The sequence below is a fragment of the Chelmon rostratus genome, chromosome 8 (assembly GCF_017976325.1).
Source record: "Chelmon rostratus isolate fCheRos1 chromosome 8, fCheRos1.pri, whole genome shotgun sequence".
Taxonomy (NCBI): domain Eukaryota; kingdom Metazoa; phylum Chordata; class Actinopteri; order Chaetodontiformes; family Chaetodontidae; genus Chelmon; species Chelmon rostratus.
In genome coordinates this window covers 6,398,327-6,420,016 of record NC_055665.1, presented here as the reverse complement: position 1 = coordinate 6,420,016, position 21,690 = coordinate 6,398,327, and the positions used below count along the sequence as shown (strand labels likewise).

The 21,690-nt window shown below is 40.7% G+C and overlaps 2 protein-coding genes across 2 annotated transcripts in view; both read left to right on the top strand.

The window, feature by feature from the left end:
• Positions 1 to 812: 812 nt before the first annotated feature.
• sh3bp5la (SH3-binding domain protein 5-like, a) lies at positions 813 to 7,049 on the top strand. The gene is made up of 6 exons (XM_041942694.1): positions 813 to 1,491; positions 2,001 to 2,063; positions 2,451 to 2,579; positions 3,718 to 3,882; positions 4,437 to 4,610; positions 4,840 to 7,049. The coding sequence occupies exons 1-6, from the start codon at positions 1,258 to 1,260 to the stop codon at positions 5,383 to 5,385; spliced, it is 1,311 nt and encodes a 436-aa protein (XP_041798628.1). The 5' UTR covers positions 813 to 1,257; the 3' UTR covers positions 5,386 to 7,049.
• A 3,845-nt stretch (positions 7,050 to 10,894) lies between these two features.
• gabbr1a (gamma-aminobutyric acid (GABA) B receptor, 1a) overlaps positions 10,895 to 21,690 on the top strand; it is a 66,075-nt gene continuing 55,279 nt past the window's right edge. Inside the window, exons 1-5 of the mRNA XM_041942751.1 lie at positions 10,895 to 10,973; positions 11,246 to 11,310; positions 13,578 to 13,716; positions 17,596 to 17,781; positions 19,489 to 19,506. Of these exons, the coding sequence (XP_041798685.1) occupies positions 10,895 to 10,973; positions 11,246 to 11,310; positions 13,578 to 13,716; positions 17,596 to 17,781; positions 19,489 to 19,506 (487 nt within the window). The remainder of the gene's footprint in view (positions 10,974 to 11,245; positions 11,311 to 13,577; positions 13,717 to 17,595; positions 17,782 to 19,488; positions 19,507 to 21,690) is intronic.

Here is a 21,690-nt window from a genome sequence, read left to right as displayed (position 1 = left end):
CTTTCAAGTAAGGAACAGAGTTCCTAAAGTTTCCAAAAATAATGAATCTGTGATGCTGAATTTTGGGGACATGTACAAGTTTTATTGTCATGTACAGTATCATACACAGTACAATGCATAGTGGAATTCTTAGATGTCTATCTCCAGAACGAATCTAGTAGATAAAATAAAATGAATTGAACAACAGAAAATGAAAAATGATGTGCAATAGAATAATAAGCATGATTTTCAAGGAGTATGACTTTCAAGAAAAATGAGCGTGAAACAATGAGACAATGCAACCAGGAACGAGTTTCTGAAAAATGAAACTAACCAGTGCATAATAATACATTCAGTACAAGAGGTGATTATGACATCAGTATGACGGTATGGCAGGTCAATAAATTATAGATTAAGAGGTCTTTTGTGATCCTCGTACTGTGTAAACATGATGCGCAAGACATTAGGATATTTTTCATATAATGAAACGGTGCACTGTGTATAAATGATATAGCATCATCTAAGAATTGTAACAGGCAGATACAGAATCTATGTGATACTGTGACAATGTAGAATCAGATGATTTCAATGCTACTTAAGGAAAATTAAATGACAGAACTTTAGTATTTATCAAATATTAGATTTATGGAGAAACAGCGATAAGAAACTGCGTTTTACAAATTAGATGTACGAGTTTGCAGCACTCGTGACAGGAATTAGTTTGTTTCCTATTCTATGCAACGTCTCGGTTGTATCTACGGTAGCCGCCTTGGCCCATACGTCATAGCGCGTTCGTTTGCGATGCAACGTTAATACTAGTCTGTTTACTGCATTTGTAATGATGATGTGAGACCGAAACCTAGCTAGCTAGCCTAGCTAAAGTAATGAAGAACCGGTAAGAAATGGAGGAAAAAACACACGTCATGGGGGGACATAGTGCTGGGCCTCCTTTTACTTTTCATCTAATGATATTAGTTATTTGTTCTCACCTGTATGGTATAAAGCAACCGTTGAATTCTTCCTGGCGGCGTTAGCCTGTTAGCGTGCTAGGCTGCAGGCGAGGCTGGTTTCAGTGGGTTCGTGTCTCGGTGTGATTTGAAATGGCCGATTGCAGACTGAACAACAGTCGCCACCAATCGAATTGTTGTATAATTTACCCCTGTTGCATGACACTCAACTGTTGTTAGTTGGACCGGGCTTTTAGATTGTTTAGCCATCACATTTGCTGGCGAATCAACCTCAGCTAACGCTGCTGCTAGCGGAACCGTTTGGCCTGGAATGGAGCCAGGCGACTTGCGAGAGAGCCCCGCCGGGTCCGGGGAGTCAGATGCTGGGGATTGGAGGGAGGTTATTCCCGGTGAGGATGAGGAGGTCAAAGCCGCCGAAACTAATGGAAACGCACTAGATACTGCGCGCAGGGACACCTGCGAGGAGGGCGAAAGTGAAAAACCAAAATGCGTGGGAGAGCGGTTACACAGCCCCTACGAGGAGGAACTGGACCCCAGGATCCAGGTATGAGAGCCAACGTCTGATGTTTGCTCTGTTAGTGGTCAATTAACCTCCCGTCAAGATAGGTTGACATGTTAATTGGCCAGGCTGTAATGCTTGTTAGCTGTACCTGGATGGGAAATTCTGCATTACTTTTGTTTGAGAGGTAGATGTTTTTTTGTGCTTTGTGTTAATTTTCTAATACTGTAATCTGTGCAAATGTGGTTGTCAGAGCAAAAGTGATAATCTGGTCAGTGGACACAAGACATTTGCTTGCTACAAGACACAACATTTGCTTTGCACCATATTGACATACCTGTGAGGTACATTTCATTCCCGCTCCAGTTGGTGCCTTGCTTGCATTACTAATAGCCTACATTCAACCAATTACAATGTTATTGCATATGATAACATATGAGATACAAACTGGAGCTAATTTCACTCAGACTGCATGTGTTGGAAGGAAATGAAATAATTTTTTTCTTGTCGTTAATAATGGCCTAAAGCAGTACGTTTTTTTCTTTTCCCTACAGGAAGAGTTGGAGCATCTCAATGAAGCCAGTGCAGAAATCAACAGACTAGAACTGCAGTTGGATGTAAGTAAAAATATACTTTCTACCCAATTAGAGGCACCTATGACTGAAAAATACGGAACAAACTAGAAATGCCTTGATTTTGACAGTGTAAAACTCATGAGAAATGTGGGAAAAAAAAACATTTGCGACTGCCCTGGGAATTTATTGAGAGTCTGTCTTTGATGTTAAATATTTTAGTAGTCTACCCAGAAATGTGCTAACCAATATCATGGTTTTGTTTTCAATATCTCTAAGTATTAAGCCTGGAGAAGAACTCTTGAAATGGAAAATGGATTATTGCTGATAATTTGACGCTCAGTGAACTGAGTCATACTCCAGCTAAAATCTAATCAGTCACTCCATTACAGGTAAATCTAATCTTGTCATTTTCATGCATTTACCATCCAGGATGCCAGATCAGGATACCGGAAGATCCTCACAGAGTCTGCCAGGAAGCTAAACGCTCAGAGCTCTCAGCTTGGTGGTTGCATTGAGAAAGCAAGACCCTACTATGAAGCTCGTCGTCTAGCGAAAGAGGTACATTCAAGATATCTGTGTGTCTAAAAGTGTTGTTTAAAAGCGAAACTCTAGTATCTACGCTTTTAGAAATCTTCTGTGGAATCTGTGCAGTTTGCTATATTGAGATGCAGGAGTTTACTGTACTTCAGTGAACATAGTGCCCAGACATGCCATTAATCCTTGGTACCTAAACCTGTATTTCCACTAAGCAGTCCAGTTCAGTTTGTTACACATGAGCACTGTTATTTTTGTCTTTTTATTGTCAAAATAAATCGATCATCTGCCTACATTTAAGAGTACTGTATGTGCTGGAAACGCAAAACAGATCTAGGGTTTAGGGAGATTTTTGTATGGGTTCCAAGGGTAAACATGGCACAAGTTCTAGCTTCAGTGTAAGCAAGGCCCTCTGGATTGTCCTTAAACTAGAATAAGACAAAACAATTTTACTTGTTTTAATTGGCCACTGCGAATCGGTACAAACTAAATACAAAGCTGCATCACAAAAACGCAAACCTCACCCTTTGGTCCTGTTCAGCACCACAGTAAAATGCATCTTAAGGTGAGCTGATCCCGAGTGAAAAGCTCTCAAATGCAGGACTAGCTTCCAAAATACACTGTATAATAACATTTGGGATCTGATTGCTCAGACAGCATTTGGAGGTGGCCAGGGACACATTTGTTCACATAATACTGCAAGTGCATTCCTAGCTGCACTGAAGGACCACTGAAGGACACCTGAGCAGGGAAGAGAACTCATTCAATATGCATGTGAGATTCATTCTAATTCCAGATGTGAAGTGCAGTCCATCTTAACTGGATGTAGCCCTACACGCAATCTGGACACAAGATACTTATTTTTTTTCCTGCAGAATCATTAGCTGTGTGAGATTTCCCCTATGGGCAATCGTTAACAGTTAAATAAAGAAATTTAAATAGAGATATTTGAAAGACTATTGTTTTCTCCTTAACTTACCTGCTCCGACATCTATTGGCCTAATGGACTTAATGCCACTAAACCCAGAGCATTTTAAATCAAAAACTATGATTTACAAATACAGTTTGACATCTTATTGAACTTGACTTAACGGAACAGGGGGTTGTGTCCTTGTCATATTCCACTTCTGTAGACTGTAAAAGTTTTGTCTGCTCTTTGTAGGCACAGCAGGAGACCCAGAAGGCAGCTTTGAGCTACGAGAGGGCGGTTTCCATGCACACGGCTGCCAGGGAGATGGTCTATGTGGCAGAGCAGGGCCTGATGGCTGATGGGAAGAACACCCTGGATCCCACCTGGCAGGAGATGCTCAACCACGCTACCTCCAAGGTAACAAAAAGGAGGAGGTCTAAAATCATGGCATACTCTAAAACACTGGTGTCAGATGATACAATGGCTCTGGTGCCTGAAATATGATGATACATGATAGAACAATGAACAAAAAAATGAGAGTGGCTCTAAAATGTGGTGGATGACATAGGAGTAAAAGAAGAAGAAAACACACTGTCAGAATCCAGATAAAAAAAAAAAGTCAGTGCAGCAGATGCAGAGAAATTCTTTTATTTCATACACTCTTCTTCCTTGTCAAAACCTGCTGCCTACATTACCCATAATGCAACTTGAATGCTGACAGTTAGGTATGAGAATCAGGTGTGTCAGTCTACCTTTTTCACATGCAGTGAAAATGCAGTGCTCCCCAAGACCTGTAAACAGACTTTTTGATGTGTAAAATCGATGGAGTGCATGAAACTGTTTCACTGTTGTTTGGTTTTGTTACAGATTTCAGTGAAGCGAGAGTTTTCACTTTTTAACACACTGGCTTCTACTTTGTGTATGTGTGTGTGTGTACAAGTTAACGCCCTGCTCCTGTGTGTCTCTCACAGGTGAACGAAGCCGAGGAGGAGCGACTCCGCAGCGAGAGGGAGCACATGCGTGTCACGCACGCCTGCCAGGAGGCTGAGGCTCGGGTTCAGATGCTGCAAAAGTCCCTCAAAAGAGTCATCGTGAAATCCAAGCCATACTTTGAGCTCAAGGCCCAGTTCAACCACATACTGGAGGTAATGCAGCCAAGCAGTGCCTCTGTTTGTGAAAGCTGGAGCATGGACTGTACAAGATGTTGTGTGCAGTGCCTCTTGTCTTCTGTCACTCCCAGTTTTGTCATTTGTTTGTATAGTTGTGTTGCTGTAATATATTCTGTATATTATGGATTTACTAGAGGTCACTGGTGGGCTGTGGCATAAAATCAATGTTGAAATTAATGATGAAATTGTGACTGTGTGACTCCAGGAGAACAAGGCCAAAGTGCTGCAGCTGGAACTGCATGTAGCCAAAGTGAAGACTCGCTATTCCATCGCCCTACGAAACTTAGAACAAATCAGCGAGCAGATCCACGCTCAGAGGGGGAGGGACCAGGCCGAGGGGGGATGCCCGACGGTCTGCGGTGGGCGAAGTCCCCCCGTTGGAGCTGAGTCCGACATCAGAGTAAAGAAAGAAGGTGGAGCATGCAGCGGCGGTGCGATGGGGTCGGATCGAGTGGATGCAGCCATCGACCTGGTGGAGAAATACAAAGAGAAGGAGAATGAAAAGGAGAGGGAGCGGGCGGGGTCGGATTCCCTTTCGGTCTTCAGCCTGCAGACCATCGCTTCCGACTTGGAGAAATATGACTCCATTGAGCACCTCGGGGACCTCAGCGACGTTGGGAGCGTAACTGGGGATGAGGGGGAGAAAGAGAGAGGCGGCGTGATCGATAGAAGAGACAAGCTGACGGAAACATCCGCCAAAGAGCGCCAGCAGCAGTTCTACAAGCAGCACCACCGAAGCTTCAGTTTGTGAGGCCGTCATAGATGCAACAGCTATAAACACAGCTAAAGTAAAACGTGAGCTATCAAAAAACAAATTAGGGTTAAACATAGTTACCAACCAAAGTATAGAACAGTGAATTAGCTGCAGATGTGAAACTGCAGTGATGCAGTTGTAGGTGTATATATGATACTAGGTGTAAATAAGCACATGTATGTTGACTGACATTATTCTAAAGCTGACACTGATTAATAGTTAACATTGCAGCCTAGGTAGAACACTACTGAAATCTAAAGAGCTTTCAAGCCTCCAGGGCAAGTAAACTGTATATTCGCTCCCTGTGAGGGATTCTGGGAAGAATTTGTTCCTTGAGCATGAAGGAATAGCGAAGAAAGATCAAAAGCCTTTTTCCAACAGACATATTTAGAAAGGCATCATTTCTTATTTTCCCAGGCTAATCGTTGATCTAATTTGGTGAGACTGGTGAAAACAAATCCCTCCATTGTGTCCCCTCCAGTCGTGTCGAGTCTTATCAGCAATTGCTTAAAGGTAGAGGGTGGCAGGGTGTCTCCACACACACACACACACACACACATTAATATTCACACACTGAGATCCTCACTGTCCACCCTCATCAAGTTCGTGTGTAGGGAAAAATGACAAAAACGGTTCTCTGTCAGTGCAGAGTGAAAGCATGTTTGAATCCACATTTTGTATATTTATTTCTAGCAACATGCTGCGAGTAGCGTTTTGTTATTTTTAGCACGAGAGAATGCGTTTTTTGAAAATTCCTGAAACGATGAACAGAATGAAGTCTGAAGATATTAAAAGACTCCTTAGACGCTCTCCACTCTGACAGCATGCACTCCTAGTTGGCTATTTAAACAGACATTTATGACATGTATTCAGGGCTACATATATGCTGAAACAAACACTGACACTATTAAAGCTAATGCTAATGATGAAGCTCTCAGCCATGTTTTTGTTTTTATGTAATTTTGCTGTGGTCTTTTGATGCAAAAGCCTTTCCTAAATTTGTATTATTTGGATATTGTTTACATTTGTATAAGTGGATTTCTTTGGCAGCAAATGCATTTCCTCTTTTTGCTTGCCTTTTAAAAAAAGAATTGCCCTTGCTGTAATTTGACGTGTGCCTTGACACAGAACAAGTAACAAATTTAGCATGAGTAGTACTTTGTTGTAAACTCATCTGTAGTTCTGTTTAGAGCCATTTAAAGAACAAGAGTGTGCCCTTTTATGATTTTTCAAAACAGTTGAATAATCTGAGTCACCCAGGCGCCGTTTCCGATGAGACTTGAAGAGTTTATGATTTATTTTTTGTTTTGATTTCTGTATTTTCTCTTATGATATTGTACTTTGATTGTCAAAGTGTACGATGCAAAACAATGAAGTCAAGAAATGACTTGTAAATGTATGTAATTATTACAAAGCTGGAAAATATTGACATGTACAGTTACATGTGATGCTGATTTGAATATTTGTCTCTCAAGTTTGTTGTACAGATGTTCGGGATACCCACAGGTATGTATTTAAATCATCATCCGAAACGCCTCACATTCACTTCTGTCTTAACAAGTAGTCTTCACCCTTTTAAATGGCATTTGTGAAATAGTCAGAATGTCACGCACCCTTTCCAGTTTCTGCATTGTCATACGTATAACCAATAAATCAGATCATACATCGTGGGCTTGTGTGCCATAGTTTCACATTTATTTTATATGTTGCAGAACTGCAGTAACCTATGTTAAGGGGCAGGATTAGATGTGAATTCCTGTTTTTCAAATAGACGGAGAGGCATGGTGAGATACAGGGAGAGGTTATGTCTTCCCCTGCCTTGCTTCAATTATTCAGCAGATGTATAAATATGAAGCACGATGCTGATCTGAGAATAGATGGCAGAAGAGGAGCAGAGAATGGTGAGAAAGACACAAAGGGGGAGAGGAAGGGCTTTGATTCAATAGATGACCAGTGTTGTAGAAATGACTGACTGCTGCTTCGTTGACTTAACTCCAAAGGGCTTTAGGAAAAGGCTTAACAAAGTAGTCACTGTTAATACCACAGCGCCATATCTGCACCTCCATCCGTGTCTAGTCTTCCTGCCGTGATATAATTATTCACGGGGATAAATCCGCAAGCTTATCATAAACCCAAATCCTCCTCGTAAGATTCATTATGATATTTTGCTTTTGTGGGCCCAGACCTTAGCGCGTTTCATCTTGCCAAGGAGGAGGAGGAGGAGGGGGGCGAAACAGATAAATGCGTGAGAGAGGGACTGTTACGCACGGTGCGTCTCCATCATGACGTCGTGAATTAGCTCAAGATCGTAGAGGGGGAGAGAAAAAAAGGAGGGGAGTGTGGTGAATCGGTGTTTCGTCGTTTATGGGGATGCGTTTGTATATAGTGCATGTATATTTTTTTGTATGGGTTTTTGTCATTTCTTACCTTTGCCATGCGTAACTGCAATACATAGAGAAAACCCGAATAAGATCCGTTTTGTTTTTGTAACATTCTGTTTACGAACGGAGCTGATTGCACATTTATAGCCATATTATTATAGCCATAAAAACCGTTGCAAAGATACATATTTTTACCAAATAATCCGACACTGGGCTTTCCCCGGCGGGTCCCATCCGGAGGACGCACTGTTATCTTGGCTGAGCGCATCAACTAATAGTAAGTACACATGCTACAGCTTTGCTTCAGGCGGCTAGATGCTACTATTACTGTAGGTCGCAATATTAGACCACATTCATCCAGAAAATGCTCCATTCCCCATGCAGATAATCCAGACAGAAGCCAATTCGTTCTTCATTTTGTATGCAAAGGCCATACATTTTCGATGGGCACAGGCCAGATTTGTTTTGAGTTCCTTCTTGCAATAAACCACCACCATCCTGTCTGCATTTACCTCTTTCTGCTTTAAAAAGAGAGGGCAACGGGATATTTTACACCCTTTTAGAAAACATGCAACCGGTTTAGCCAGATGTCATGTTATTCTGGACGCTACTTTTGAGATCCACTCATATGGGGACTATACGGGCTTGTTAATATGGTCGGCCTTCCTCTACAGGCCATCACGGATTCCCTTGTCAACAGCCGACAAGTAACTACCGGCAGCATACGGTTGGTGGCACCCTTACTGTGACCCTCACGTCTCAATAGTTCATGCTCAGCCATGCAGAAAATACAGCATCTGAGTCTGTGTGCATGTACCCCGTGTGGACCAGCTCGCAGCTTGGAAGTAGCCACTACATGCTTCTCAATGTGAAGTGCGAGCTTCGCTGCTGAAATGGACCGGATCATCCCTTTCCATTGCAGCTTCCGGCATTATTCACACACAAGGAAGTAGGCAGTGTCTGTGCAACAGTGACAATAGAGGTGGAAGTGAATGTGGATGGGCTGTAGGTGTTTTATAACACGGTGTTTCACAGGGCTCCAACGGTTTGGGGCAGCGGAGGCGCTGTCCGTGGTGCTGAAGCCTTAATTGCATTTAAAGCTTGAGGCTAGTGGACGGCCCCCCTCCTTCCTGCTGTCTGTTCAGTGCTACTGGAGCCCCAGCGCTGATGGAGAAGGCTGGCTTGGTGTTGGTTAGGCTTCCTCATCTGTGCTACACTCACTCACATAGGTTGCTTTTATCCAGCTCGGTGTGTGATCGCTGATATTAATGATTCCTGCTGGGTTGTCCTTCTCTCTCCCCCTTTTCTCTCTACTGCCTCCCCTCCCCTCCTTCCCACACAGGACAAAAGCACACACTGTACGCTGGCAACACACACACACACACACACACACATGCACACACACGCACACTGTGATGGTGTCTACCTCCTGCATACTTCTTGTCAGTGAACTCTAAAAATACACTGGATAATGCTAATGAAGTATCCAGCAGAGTTTGTCTGTCTTCCACAAGCAAGCCTCGCTGCCATCTGTCTCCCTCACTGTGGCGCTTTGCTTTGTTATGCCCCCCCACCCCCTCCTACTTCACCACACACACACACACTCCACCCCAGGACTGCCTTGTTAAGTGTGAGAGTGTATGGGTGTGTTTATGTTTGTGCATGTTTGACAGCCTCATAAAGAAACATTTATTATTCAAAACTGCAAATGAGCAGCTATATATAGTGTGTTTATCATTGATACAGTCAGTCGTGTATGTGTGTGTGTGTGTGTGTTTGTGTTTCCCTTCCTGCCAGCACTCGAGTCGCTGTGGCTCACGGGACTCCGCCGTCTTTTGATTTTTTGCTGGTTAGCATAGCACGCCCATTCTGTACTCATGATGGCTACACAATTGCAGTCAGTGTGATGGCTAAGTGACATAAAGCAGGTTTATGTTAATATAATAGTATAGAAATAATAATAATAATAAATAAAAGCATTTGCTATTCGTTGATATCATTTATTATTTGCACATCAAAGTCTGTTTGCAGGTAGAGTACTACTGCATGTGTGAAAAAAAAGTCTATAAAGCTTTTTGTGGCTCCAGAGGGAGGTGTTCAAAGTCTGATAAATTGCCTCAAGTGATGTCAGTCAGCGTCCGTTGCAAAGGAAGGCCAAGTTTAAAAATGAGAAAAATCTTTGGTTGCAGAGTTAGAAAGAAGTAAGCTTATTAGGCATATGTAGCTGCTCATCATCTCTGCTTGAGGCAACATTAGCAGTTACTAGCAGAACACACCAGAGTCTGTCCACAGCCGAGTTGCATTGTGGGTAATGTAGGCACTGTGTTTTTGACAATGAAGAAGAATGCATGGAATTAACAAGACGATATCTCTAGTTCTGGTGTATCGATTTAATCATTGTTTTAACAAACAGCCCACTGTGAGTCCGACAAGGTTATTGGAATGCAATGCTAAATCGGTAGAGTCCTCTTTTAATGCATTTCAGAGCTTCTTTGCCAATGAATAGGTGAGGTTGGTCATTGTGCCTCAAAAAGCTGTCAACACACCTAAAAACCATCTTTCTGCTGTGCAGTGGAGAGCTTTTGTTACTGTCCTTTACAAGCTGTTCCAGATATTTTTCTACTCTGACATGAAGAAAACTCTGAAGTCTATTGAGTCGTGCCTTGGCGTGAAATGTTTCCATGGGCAGCAACTTTGCAAAAATATCAGCCATCAAAACCTCAGCTGAAGCCTTGTATACAGGGCCTTTGAATTTAAGCCAAGCTGGCTCTCAGCTGAGCATGGGCTGTCTGCACTGTAAATACAAATAGAAGCAGGGAGAGAAAAGTGGACTCATCTTGCAGCTCATCCTCTCTGTGCACAGTCAGGCAGGCTGAAAAGGGAGTATTTTTTGGCAAAAAGTTGATGCATCCCTTTTAGAAGGACAGGCAGCGAACCGAAAATGACTGTATGTGAGGACTGAGCGTGTACCATTAATACTGTAAGAATATTTTCTCAGTAACCATTTTCTTTTTTCTCTTGTTTCCTCTTCTGTCTTCTCTCCAAACCCCTCCATTTCTCCATCACACTTCCCTATTTTCTTTTAAAACCTCTCTCTCTCTCTTCCTTCTCTTTCAGATCCAGAGATGGCACGGCTATTCTTTCTGATTATTGTCTGTGCTCTTCCATCTCTTGTTGTGCCCATACATAATTCATCAGCCGGAGGTAATTTGTGTGTGTTTATGACTGAATATGTGCGTGAATCTGTCTGTGTGTTTGCTGTGCATGTGTGTTTATAATACACATTAATGGACAGAAGTAACTCTGCAGAGAGTGCTAAGTGACCTGAATGAAGCACTCTAATTTGTGCAGCATGGAAGGCATCAGTTAAACTGACAATATGTCATGTTGCTGTGATATATCTACATTTTCTGGAGACAGAGCCTTCGCTCTCTGTTCTTGTCGTCCTCCTTCCTTCACTCTTCTCATTTTCTCAGGCTGTGCCATCATCCGGCCTCCCAGGGATGGGGGGATCCGCTACAGAGGCCTGACACAAGAACAGGTACAGAAAAGTCGTTACTGCGGAATCTAAGTCTAAATCTAAATGTAATCTAAATCAGAACAGCGCTTGTCAAATCAGGCACATTAAACCACAGCTGACTTGAAAATTTTCCTCGTAAAAAAATACAGAACTGTAAGTAGCTAACACTGTATCTGCTAACTCTAATGTAATTTCTTCCTATAATATAAAACATAATGTCTGACAAAGTAAAGCGGTTATAGTACATTAATACAAATCAGCGGGTGATAGTTATGTCATATGATGAGGGATAGTTTACCTAATGGCATGATAATAATAATAATAATAATGATGGAATGATGTAAAAATGTCCAGTAAGAATACCTTGATTTGTCACAATATCAGCTATCTTTGACAAATATTGTAATTATTATTACACTATCAGTCAAATTTTGTGTGTTTAAGTGTTATAGTTGGACATTTTGGGAAATATGCATATTCACTTTCTTGCTCACTTGACACGATTGATATCATCTGATGTATGCACCAACTATGAAGCTACAGCCAGCAGTCGGTTAGCTTAGCTTAGCATAAACACTAGAAATGGGGGGAAACGGCTGGCCTGGCTATCTCCAAAGGTAACAAAATCTGCTTACCAGCAGCTCTAAACTTCACGAATTAACACAATATTTTTATTTGTTAAAAATGAGTTGCGGTTAATGGGCAGCCAACAAATATTCCACCACACAATCCCCCATAAAATCACAAATTATAATTTTTACACTTCAGTTTTTGTATGGATTAAACAAAGGACATGTTTTCTGCCAAATGTTGTTAAGTGAGCTTTAGAGGTGCTGGGAGGCAGATTTTGTTATCCTTGGACAGAGCCAGGCTAGCTGTTTCCCCCTGTTTCCAGTCTTTATGCTAAGCTAAGCTAACAGACTCGTGGCTGTAGCCAATCATGAAAGTGGTATCAAGCTTCTCATCTAACTCTCGGCAAGAGAGCAAATAAGTGTGTTTCCCAAAATGTCAACCTATTGCATTAATGAAAGCGACATTTTTTTACACATTGACATGTTAAACACAATCAGTTGCGACAGAGCCATCTCCTGACTCAGACTCAGCTCATGAGGTTACCAAAGCCATGTCACGGGATCAGCTGCAACCTTCGACCTTTGTCGGGTCACATCCAGATCTGCCTGTGATTTTTCCACTCAGCTGTAACTGATAACACACAGTTTTTCATTTAAATAGCTTTAAAAATAATCTTATTCCGCCTTGTCTGATATCAGTCATATATGGCTGCACCATTGCATCAAATGTAAATTATCCAGATTTATTATGCATGAATATCAACAAACAACATTATAAACAGTAATTATCATAAATTACTGCATGTTAATTTAAAGATCCCCTCCATGTTTTTAGATAAGAAAAACATAAAAAATACTCTGGTTTTAATAATTTTTTGTGTCCTATGTGCTTTTTACACAAAAAAGTTTGATGAACTAGTTCAAAACTCTTAAGATGACATCCACAGAACTCCTCTCTCACTGATAAATCCACAACCTCTGAATATACAGATACTGTTCAGAAGTTTCACTGCTGGATGCAGGATGTCTCCTACTTCACCTAAAAGTCCATTCTGAGCATTTGTGCACTGGAGGTATCCAGTGTCCACACTGTACTTGGGTAAGGTGGATATTGAACCATGATTGGCTGGCGTCCTAATTAGTCATGATGCGGCAAAATCATAACCCGTAGGTGCACGTCTTAAACTGAGATTTGAGGTGAGCTTCTGCAGATAAATGTTAAAACAGTCTTCTGGTGTCAAACTCTGCAGACATGGCATTCTGCATTCTGAAGGTCAAACATCCAGGTGAAATAACAAGAAGCAAAATACATTCCTGGAGTGGAGGGGGATTTTAAAGCTCATGCGATTGTATTGAATTCTGTACTGCAGCAAAACTCAAATAAAAGAAAGACTGATGCAGTTTCAAAGTGTGAGAAAACCTCCAAAACTGAGCCATTCAAATGGGTCTGGATGTATTCACACACGAGTCACATACAGCACACACACAACACGAAAGAGGGGAGACGTTGGAACTCAGAGTGTGACAGCTTATCAGTTCAGACAGTATTGCCATAAAATGTTCTCCCTCTTAGAGCCTCATTGTCCCAACCATATGGCATCAGTCTACTGCACTGAGACAGAATGAAGAAAGTCCCTAAGTGAATGAGAAAAACTGGTGAGAGAGACTATCAATCACACTCTGATGACTGTCTCTCTGTCCATGTTTCTCTTACAGATCCGCAGTGTGCAGATCCTGCCCGTGGATTATGAGATAGAGTACATCTGCAGAGGAAACCGGGTGATCGTGGGACCCAAGGTCAGGAAATGTTTACCCAACGGCACATGGACGGACATGGCGCAGCACAGCAGATGTTGTAAGATCTATTTTGGCCTAATTCTCATCCTCTTTTTTATCCTGTCCTCTACACTTCTCTTATCCTGTCACAGATCTCCCTTTTCCGCACAATTATTGCGTATAATAATCAGATGTTACGTGTTCTGTCTGGTGATTCAACATCAAAATAAAGCCACAGTTACACTCAAATGAGATCTCAGTCGATTTGACAGCACGTTACCGCCTTCCCCGGTTACACTACACACACAGGAAAGTGTGAAATACTGTGAAACCTTCACTCTCACTCTTTTAAGAACTGGGACTAGAGTCACTTTTATCATCTAATATGACTAACATGAAAATGCACAGTAAAGTGATGCAATCTTGAATGGAGCATACACAAAATCAGACCACAGCCTTTTATTGTTGTGTTTCCCTACGTTACCTCTTTTTTCAAATCTGCATTAACTGATTTCTTTTGGCCCCGAGAAACGAGTTGTGAAAACAACACTGACATGTTTTTCTGTTGATGTAGCAAACTCTTTCGCCAACAGTTCTGTATTTATACATCCTGCAGTGACTGAGCAGCATTTGTTTGAAGTCGTGTTTCTGGCCATCTGGCAAATGTATATCCAATATTCTCTCTGTTTTAGCTCGGTTTGCCCCTTCTGCAGGAAATATCTGTCTCTTTATCTGCTAAATGCTCCGCTATGTTCACCAGCTAACTTTGTCTTTCTGCTGTTTGATGCTGAGCAGGTAGTGTACAGAGGTTTCAAGAGCTATTTGACTGAAAACAGCTGCCTGTTGTGGCCGAAGCTGTACTATGAGAGGAAAAAAAAAACAGTGAAGCTGAGCTAAAAAATGAGCCAAAAGTCACTATAAAGCTCCGTACAGCCGAGAGGAGCTTCATGTTCAGGTGATGATTCTCTGTAGGCTCATCACTACGAGGGACACCTTTCACATTTAGTCATTTGCTGCTATGAACATATCAACGTAAATATCACTTTAAATAACTGCTGTTATACTGGAAAGTATAACTTGTAAAGGAACATTACTGACTTTATCAAGCTATCTGATCAATCAAAAAACAGTTCCAATTTACAGGATGTTACCAAAATCTTCCGCTTGAATTGGGAACAGTATGGGTGACAAAATAATCTCAACTCAAAGGTTCACTGACTAGCTTTTGTGAAGCCTTCAACTGCATCTTGTGGGCCCTGACATAAACAGAATTAACACCAAAACTGCTCATAACATTGACTGGGAGTAAGTAGATGGCCAGAGGAGGCTGTTCACATATCCGACCCCGAAGACATCCATGAACAGTGTCCAGGGTTACGATCTCCCCCCATATATGCCCACTTGTTTTCATACAGGACCACTGAGCCATTACTATTGAAGACTGTACGATGCGGTTTAAAGCTTCAAAAAAGCCAGTAAGTGGACCCTTGAGCTGGGATTGTCACACAGTTTGCTTGAATGGTCACAAATCATTTCAGTGAAATTCTTTTCTTGCTGTACAGGTAATACGTCACCACGCAGAGCCTGTAAACAGACTTTGTTTCGGTGATTCTGATCTATGAATAGATTGGTTATTTTGCTGTATCCTGTGTTGACTGCTGATTAGCTTTTTTGTCTGCAAACTCTAAGATGTGTGTGCCTGATGAAGGGCTTTATAAATGAATAAATGAAACTCATCTGTGATATCCATATAGAGAATAGTTTGGGCTGATGCGTGCTGGGTATTGCTTCGAGGAGCTTACATCTAGACTGGAATTAAATAATATTTTTCCCATACATATTAATCTAGTATATGTGTGCATGATATATAATTTGTAATATATTAGATTTAAGATGTGCTACTGCTTCTACATGGATTAACTGTGTGTTGTTCCTGCAAACTTTGCTTGCAAGCCAAAATCTTCTTTTTGGACAGTGAGGGCCTGAATGTAATTTCTGTTCAGCTCACATCTACAGCGCCTCTGCAAATATTCAGAATAAGGCAAGCGATCCAATCAAATCCCTGTTATATCTCTGTTTTTGTTCTTTCAGTTCACATTTAACATCAGTGGAATTTGTTTTTCCCAGGAGAACGCTCTCTTTTTTGTTTTCTCTGGCTTATGTAAGAGCGCAAGCTGCAATGTGCAGATTGGAGTTTTATTATGTGCTCACATGCTGGGAGGAAGATTCAACAAACTCGGCAGCTAAACAAATTATACTCGAGAGCTTGGCCATTTTGTCAGGAATTCAAACCAAGAACACAATTGCTAAACTATATTGAGGCTGTAGCAAGCTAATACAAATACGGGCTAAAGTGTAGCCCATATAACATATTTCTTAATGGTAACTGACTTCATTATATTTAGTCTGCTTTGTATCTGAGTAACATGTATGTGTAGAGCTGCTCAGGGTGCAGACTACTCCTCAGCCTCTGATGGTGGCAAACATTTCTACCTTGCTGCTCATTTACATCCTGTTTTTGTTTTTTTCTTTTTAACCACATGCTTGTACACATGTTGGAGACATGCTAGACCACCGTCACCACTTTAGAAAAGCTATTTATTTTCAGAGCAGCCACTGTCAGCAGCAGCAATGACCAAAAGAGATAAAAAACCTTGAAAAAACAGCAACCTTATTAGCATATTGCCTCAGTAACAGAGGCTGCAGTTTGTGTTTGCTTTTCTACCAGCGCTAATCTTTCATAGATAACTTGCCAACTATAATGACACATTCTTGTCGGCCTCAGCTGTACTCGACATGCTAACACGCTAAACTAAGGTATACATTGGTAAACATCAGCATGTTAGCACTGTAACTGTGAGCATGTGTTAGCATTTAGCTCTAAGGACTACTGTGCCTAAGTACAAGCTAACAGGGCTGCTAGCTTTCAGCTTGATGTCCTTCAGTAAAGCTTGTTTTCTCCCCAATGCTTATGTAGATTTGAGACGGCTACACTTGTTTCCTGAGGAATTATGATATCCGAGACTGTTTTACAACTTAAGTCATTATGCTAACAAGAAGCTTAGCTAAAATGATCAAACTTCAGTTTGTTAACAGCTCATGAGTGGCTGCAAGTGAGTCAAGCAACAATATGAGTATTACAGCATGTACCACTTCCAAGAGATTTCCATTCATTGCAGGGGATGATGTCCATTTTCCGACACCATATCTGTGGACTGTTGGTGTACACTAGGTCTGAAATGAATGTTTTAATGTGTGAGCCATTTGGGTTTTCATTCTACATGAAATTACATATATCTTACAGTATATCTTACCAATGATGGTTTCTGACATTGTAGCTAGTTCTTATCATGCTGTACGTTCAAGTGTTAATTTTTGTGGTAACTTTGGTTTTACTTAATAGAGGTAAAAGACCGGGGTGCAGCTTCCTCTCAGCTCTACCAGACAGTTTATCGTTTTTCAGCTCCCTAACTGCTCTCATTAACCTCATTTCCAGTCGCAGCAGGAAGCTGCTTCTACCAAAAAAGTTCTGATCAACCCCCCGCGCCTGACGACAAAGCTAGCGTTTAGCTGGTGAACACTGGAGCATTTAGTGGCTAAAGAGCCAGATATTTCTCAATGGTAGTTGAAGACTGAATGCTCTGTAAGTGTGCTGTAAATAAGAAAATACTTGCTTACATGTTACCATAACAACTTGGTTGTGATAAGGTATAAGGCATAAGGTGATAATAATGTCAGGGTTTTGTGTATAGCTTGTTCATGTGGCCACAAAATGTTAGCTAGTTAGCTAGCTAGCCAGTTAGCTAACCTGCGCTGGTTCTTTGACCAAAACCAGTAGCATTAGTTTCTTTCCTTCCCAAAGCACATTTCCCTCTGGGAGATGTTTGTGTAACTGCAACTCCATTCCCCCATGATTTCACGTTTTTATAACTCTCTTTATGGCCCCTCTTGTCCCCAGTGTTGCTGTGCCCGCGGGTGTGGACCTCCCTGGAGAACGGCCGGGTGGCGGTGAAGCCACCCGGGCCGCCGGTGGAGGGGACAGTGCTCCATTACAGCTGCCACGCCGGCTTCATCCTGGAGGGCAGAAACATCAGCCATTGCACTAAACTGGGCAAGTGGGATGCGCCTAAACCCACCTGCCTCTGTGAGTGTTCAAGCCAGTGTGACTAACTGAGATTTCACATTAAGCTTCCAATTACAGAAGAATTAAGGCAATGTTGTATGATGGGATGCCTTTTACTGTCTCCAGGGAGATTCAGCAGGCTAAATGACAACACAGATAGTAATTAATTAATTTTACATTACCAATGCAGCCAGTCAAAGGGAGTGATGCTAGCGAAGAGAATTTGGTGTACAGTCAGTGAGAGTGAATGTTTATATAACAGTGAACACCTTGGCATACATGTTTCTGATATAAATTCATAATATCCATCATAATAATTAAAGAAATCTATTCAAACATTAAGAGAACTTTCTGAAAGTGATACTGATTCAATTAATAGAATAATAGACAATTAATCTGCTACTATTTTCATAATTAATTCCTTCAATTATTATAGCAGTTTTTCCAGAAAAAGGTGAGGATTACATGCTTTCCTTTGTTATATACTGTATGATACTAGACTGAATGTCTTTGGGTTGAGATAAAACAAGTAATTAAAAGACATTACCATGGCCTCCAGTAACTAACTATGTTTTTTGTACATTTGCACATTCATTGTCTGATATTATATAGTCTTCAAATTAATCTCTCATGAAAATGATGATAAAATTAACGGAATGCATCCTGTGCCATTTCATCACATAAACATGGCTCACTTAGCTTTTGTACCCTGCCTCACAAAAAATGGGAACATAAGGCTTTAAAGATGACAGATAATTACAAACACCTGCTCTCCAAATGGTGAAGCACGGTTGCTAAGCAATAAATGATCCAACCAATCAGAGTGTAATCCACAGGGGGGCAGTCTGTACCTTTGGCTCAGGCAGGTAAAGCAAACCCTGATGTCCGATACGTTAACCTGTACACAGGATAAATACTCCATTAATATTGTACTGAGAGCGTGAGTGTGATATCACAGACACCCAAGAGTGTTCTCGGTTACAACAGTTGGCATGTCTACTATCTGAAGAGATTTGTCCAAATTAGTGAAAATAAATGACGATTTATGAAAAGAAAAACCCACAGATGAAACAAAGAACTGAAAGATATGAGATTGCCAACTGGTTATCATCTGAGTTGGCATGGCAACCAATAAAGTTGCTATGGGAATGACAGAATTAAAATGGATGAAAGAGGGAATTATCAGCACTCTTGGACTGGGCAACTGAAAGTAGGCTAATTAATGTATAAATAAACATAGAATATGTGCCGTAGCTTGATGGCTGACTCATATTTGTAAACAATTACTTATAATGTACTCTGATAAGGTTTACATTTCCTATGTTGTTTGTATGAGGTTTTCTTTGGTTTCTATAACTATATGAGACTAAATGGTTTCTCCATCTATTTTTATGGCATTTCTGTAAACTATCATAGGATTACATAATACATAACACAGCTCCTGCTCAGTATCTCCCCAACAGTGCACGTCTCAAGATAACTACAACGTCGTGTCACTGCCATCTAGTGGAGGAAAATTGTTTGAATTTTGAGCTTTACTGCACCACGTCTTTACAAATCAGACATTATAAAGGTTTTTCATTGAAAAACATCAGGATTTTTAATCAGGGCTGTTTTTTTAAATCCCACAGCAGAATGATCCACTTATTCTAGTCAATTGTTCTGTTTCCACCTGAACTGTATTTTTTTACCAACTGCTCTTTCTCCCTCTTTTTATGCATACCAAAGATGACAGAAACTACACAGGTAGGAGTTTTTCATTCTAATGATCATATCCATGCTAGCAAAATCCTACTACACCACAATAGTCAGTCATGTAATTTCTTGACAAACAAGCACCCATCTTACAAGGAATTGCATCACATGTAAACATAGAGCTGCTGTAGTGAAACATTTGTCAGACATGAATGTCTTACATAAAACATTACAACAACAGCGTTCCCTTCCTTTAAAGCCTTTTAAAAAATTATCATCTAGAAAAAATAATAATAATAGTAATATATATAATATATAATAATCAGAAATAAAGGACATAGTACTTAAAAGTGTCCCCATTAAGTGGTCATAGAATTATTAATAGTGAAACATGAAATACCTCTCTTCGACCAGTCTCATCTGACAGTCGTTTATCTTCTGTGGGACCATTAAACTTTTCCTATGCAGCTGTGCACACAGAGATTTTTCATCTTTTAATTAAGTTCTGTTTCATATGAAACTCAGCATACTGTGCTGCTGATGCAGTGTGTTCTTGTGGCCACCAGAGGGCAGCAGCAGTCTAAACTGTAACTGAAAGTCCCACTCCCCACACCAGATGAAAAATCTGACTTCTCTGGGAAAAGGAAATTTTTTGTATGAAAAACTTGTCCTATTAAATATTTTTCAGTGGTGAGAAACAAGATTATAGTTTTAACTCGTATTTGAAGTTGCAGACTCAGTTAAAAAAATTAGTTTTCATATCTAATATTAGAACACATACACATAACTGGGTTGACAGCCTTTCTCTTCTCTCCAGTTAATAACATGAGGAACATTATTTTTCTGTTCCTGAGTATTAATCCTTCTTTTATAAATCAAAGCACTGAAAGAGAAGATTAAGACTATTTAATTTGCTCATAGTATCATTAGTAAGGTAGCATTTTCATCTCAACTCATCCAAATAACCCCTTTATGTCTTTAGTTAATTTTAATTCCAAAGTTTTAATGAAATTGTTCCATTCTTATTACATTCTTGCTAATCGATTTAGCTCTGCTCCTGCCCTCTGCTAAGAAGGATTTTGAAAAGGCGAGGGTCATTAGCATAAGAAGAGTAGCTGTGGGTTTGTCACCATGCAGGTATAAATATAAACAGGTTCGGAATATTCTGCTCAGTTAGCCCGCCTCGAAATACTGCGCTGTTCAAACTGTGCGTCTCATTTCTGTGAGGGTGAAAATGCATGAGTTTGCAGCAGGTCATTTCTGAAAATGAACTAGTCTGCTAATCCATTGTTTCCTGAAAAAAATGAAGGGTAAAAACAAAAGAAACATCTACTAGCACAGCCATTTTATTTGATCCCTGGCAACGATGATGAATACATTTGTTACTGTTGCAGGCCCTCTTGCACAGTTATGTCACCACATTAGGAATTGGCCAGATATTGAATCATACGCTCTCTACGATCCTTGGAAGGCTCACAACACTGCAGTGTTACTCTAATGAATTAGGCATAGACCTATTCTAGCCTTTCATAAGCCAAACACTGTTCACACACGCGCATAGACACTCGCGTGTGTGCACACTATCTGCAGCACTAAACTTGATATATAGTTTTATGCAAGTAATCCCATAAGTTGCTGATAAAAACTTTCCAAATGTCACGGACAGACTTGACAAACACATAATTAACAAAGCAGCAGAGAACAGTGTTTCCTCAAATAGAAATTTCCATCTACAGTCACAATACTGACCTCCTTCTGGCTGTGCTCTCTCTCTCCACTCCATGTGCCATCACCACCCACTTACTGCCTCCTCAGCGGGAGAAAGGTTAATACCCTGCTCCTGTCTGTGTCTGCTCTACCCTGTGTGTGTGTGTGTGTGTGTGTGTGTGTGTGTGTGTGTGTGTGTGTGCAAATGCAGTAGGATTACATCTCTAGTTTCTGTTTTCTCCAAGTACAGTATAACAAAACCACAGGTACCCAGTGAATACAAAGACAGCAGCGAACAACCAGGACATAACAAGTTAGCACAGTTTCTATCTCTGACTGTGTGTAGCCTATGTGTACATATAAACATATTTATATGTACATGTACTCCATATGCATGTTGTGTTATATTTTTAGATTATTCAATTTAATAATCTATTTAATCTTTGCAGATTATTGTATTTTAGCACGTAGAAGCGCTGGCGTGTTCATTAAATATTCTTCTTATCGTTCTTTCCAAACCTAGCATTA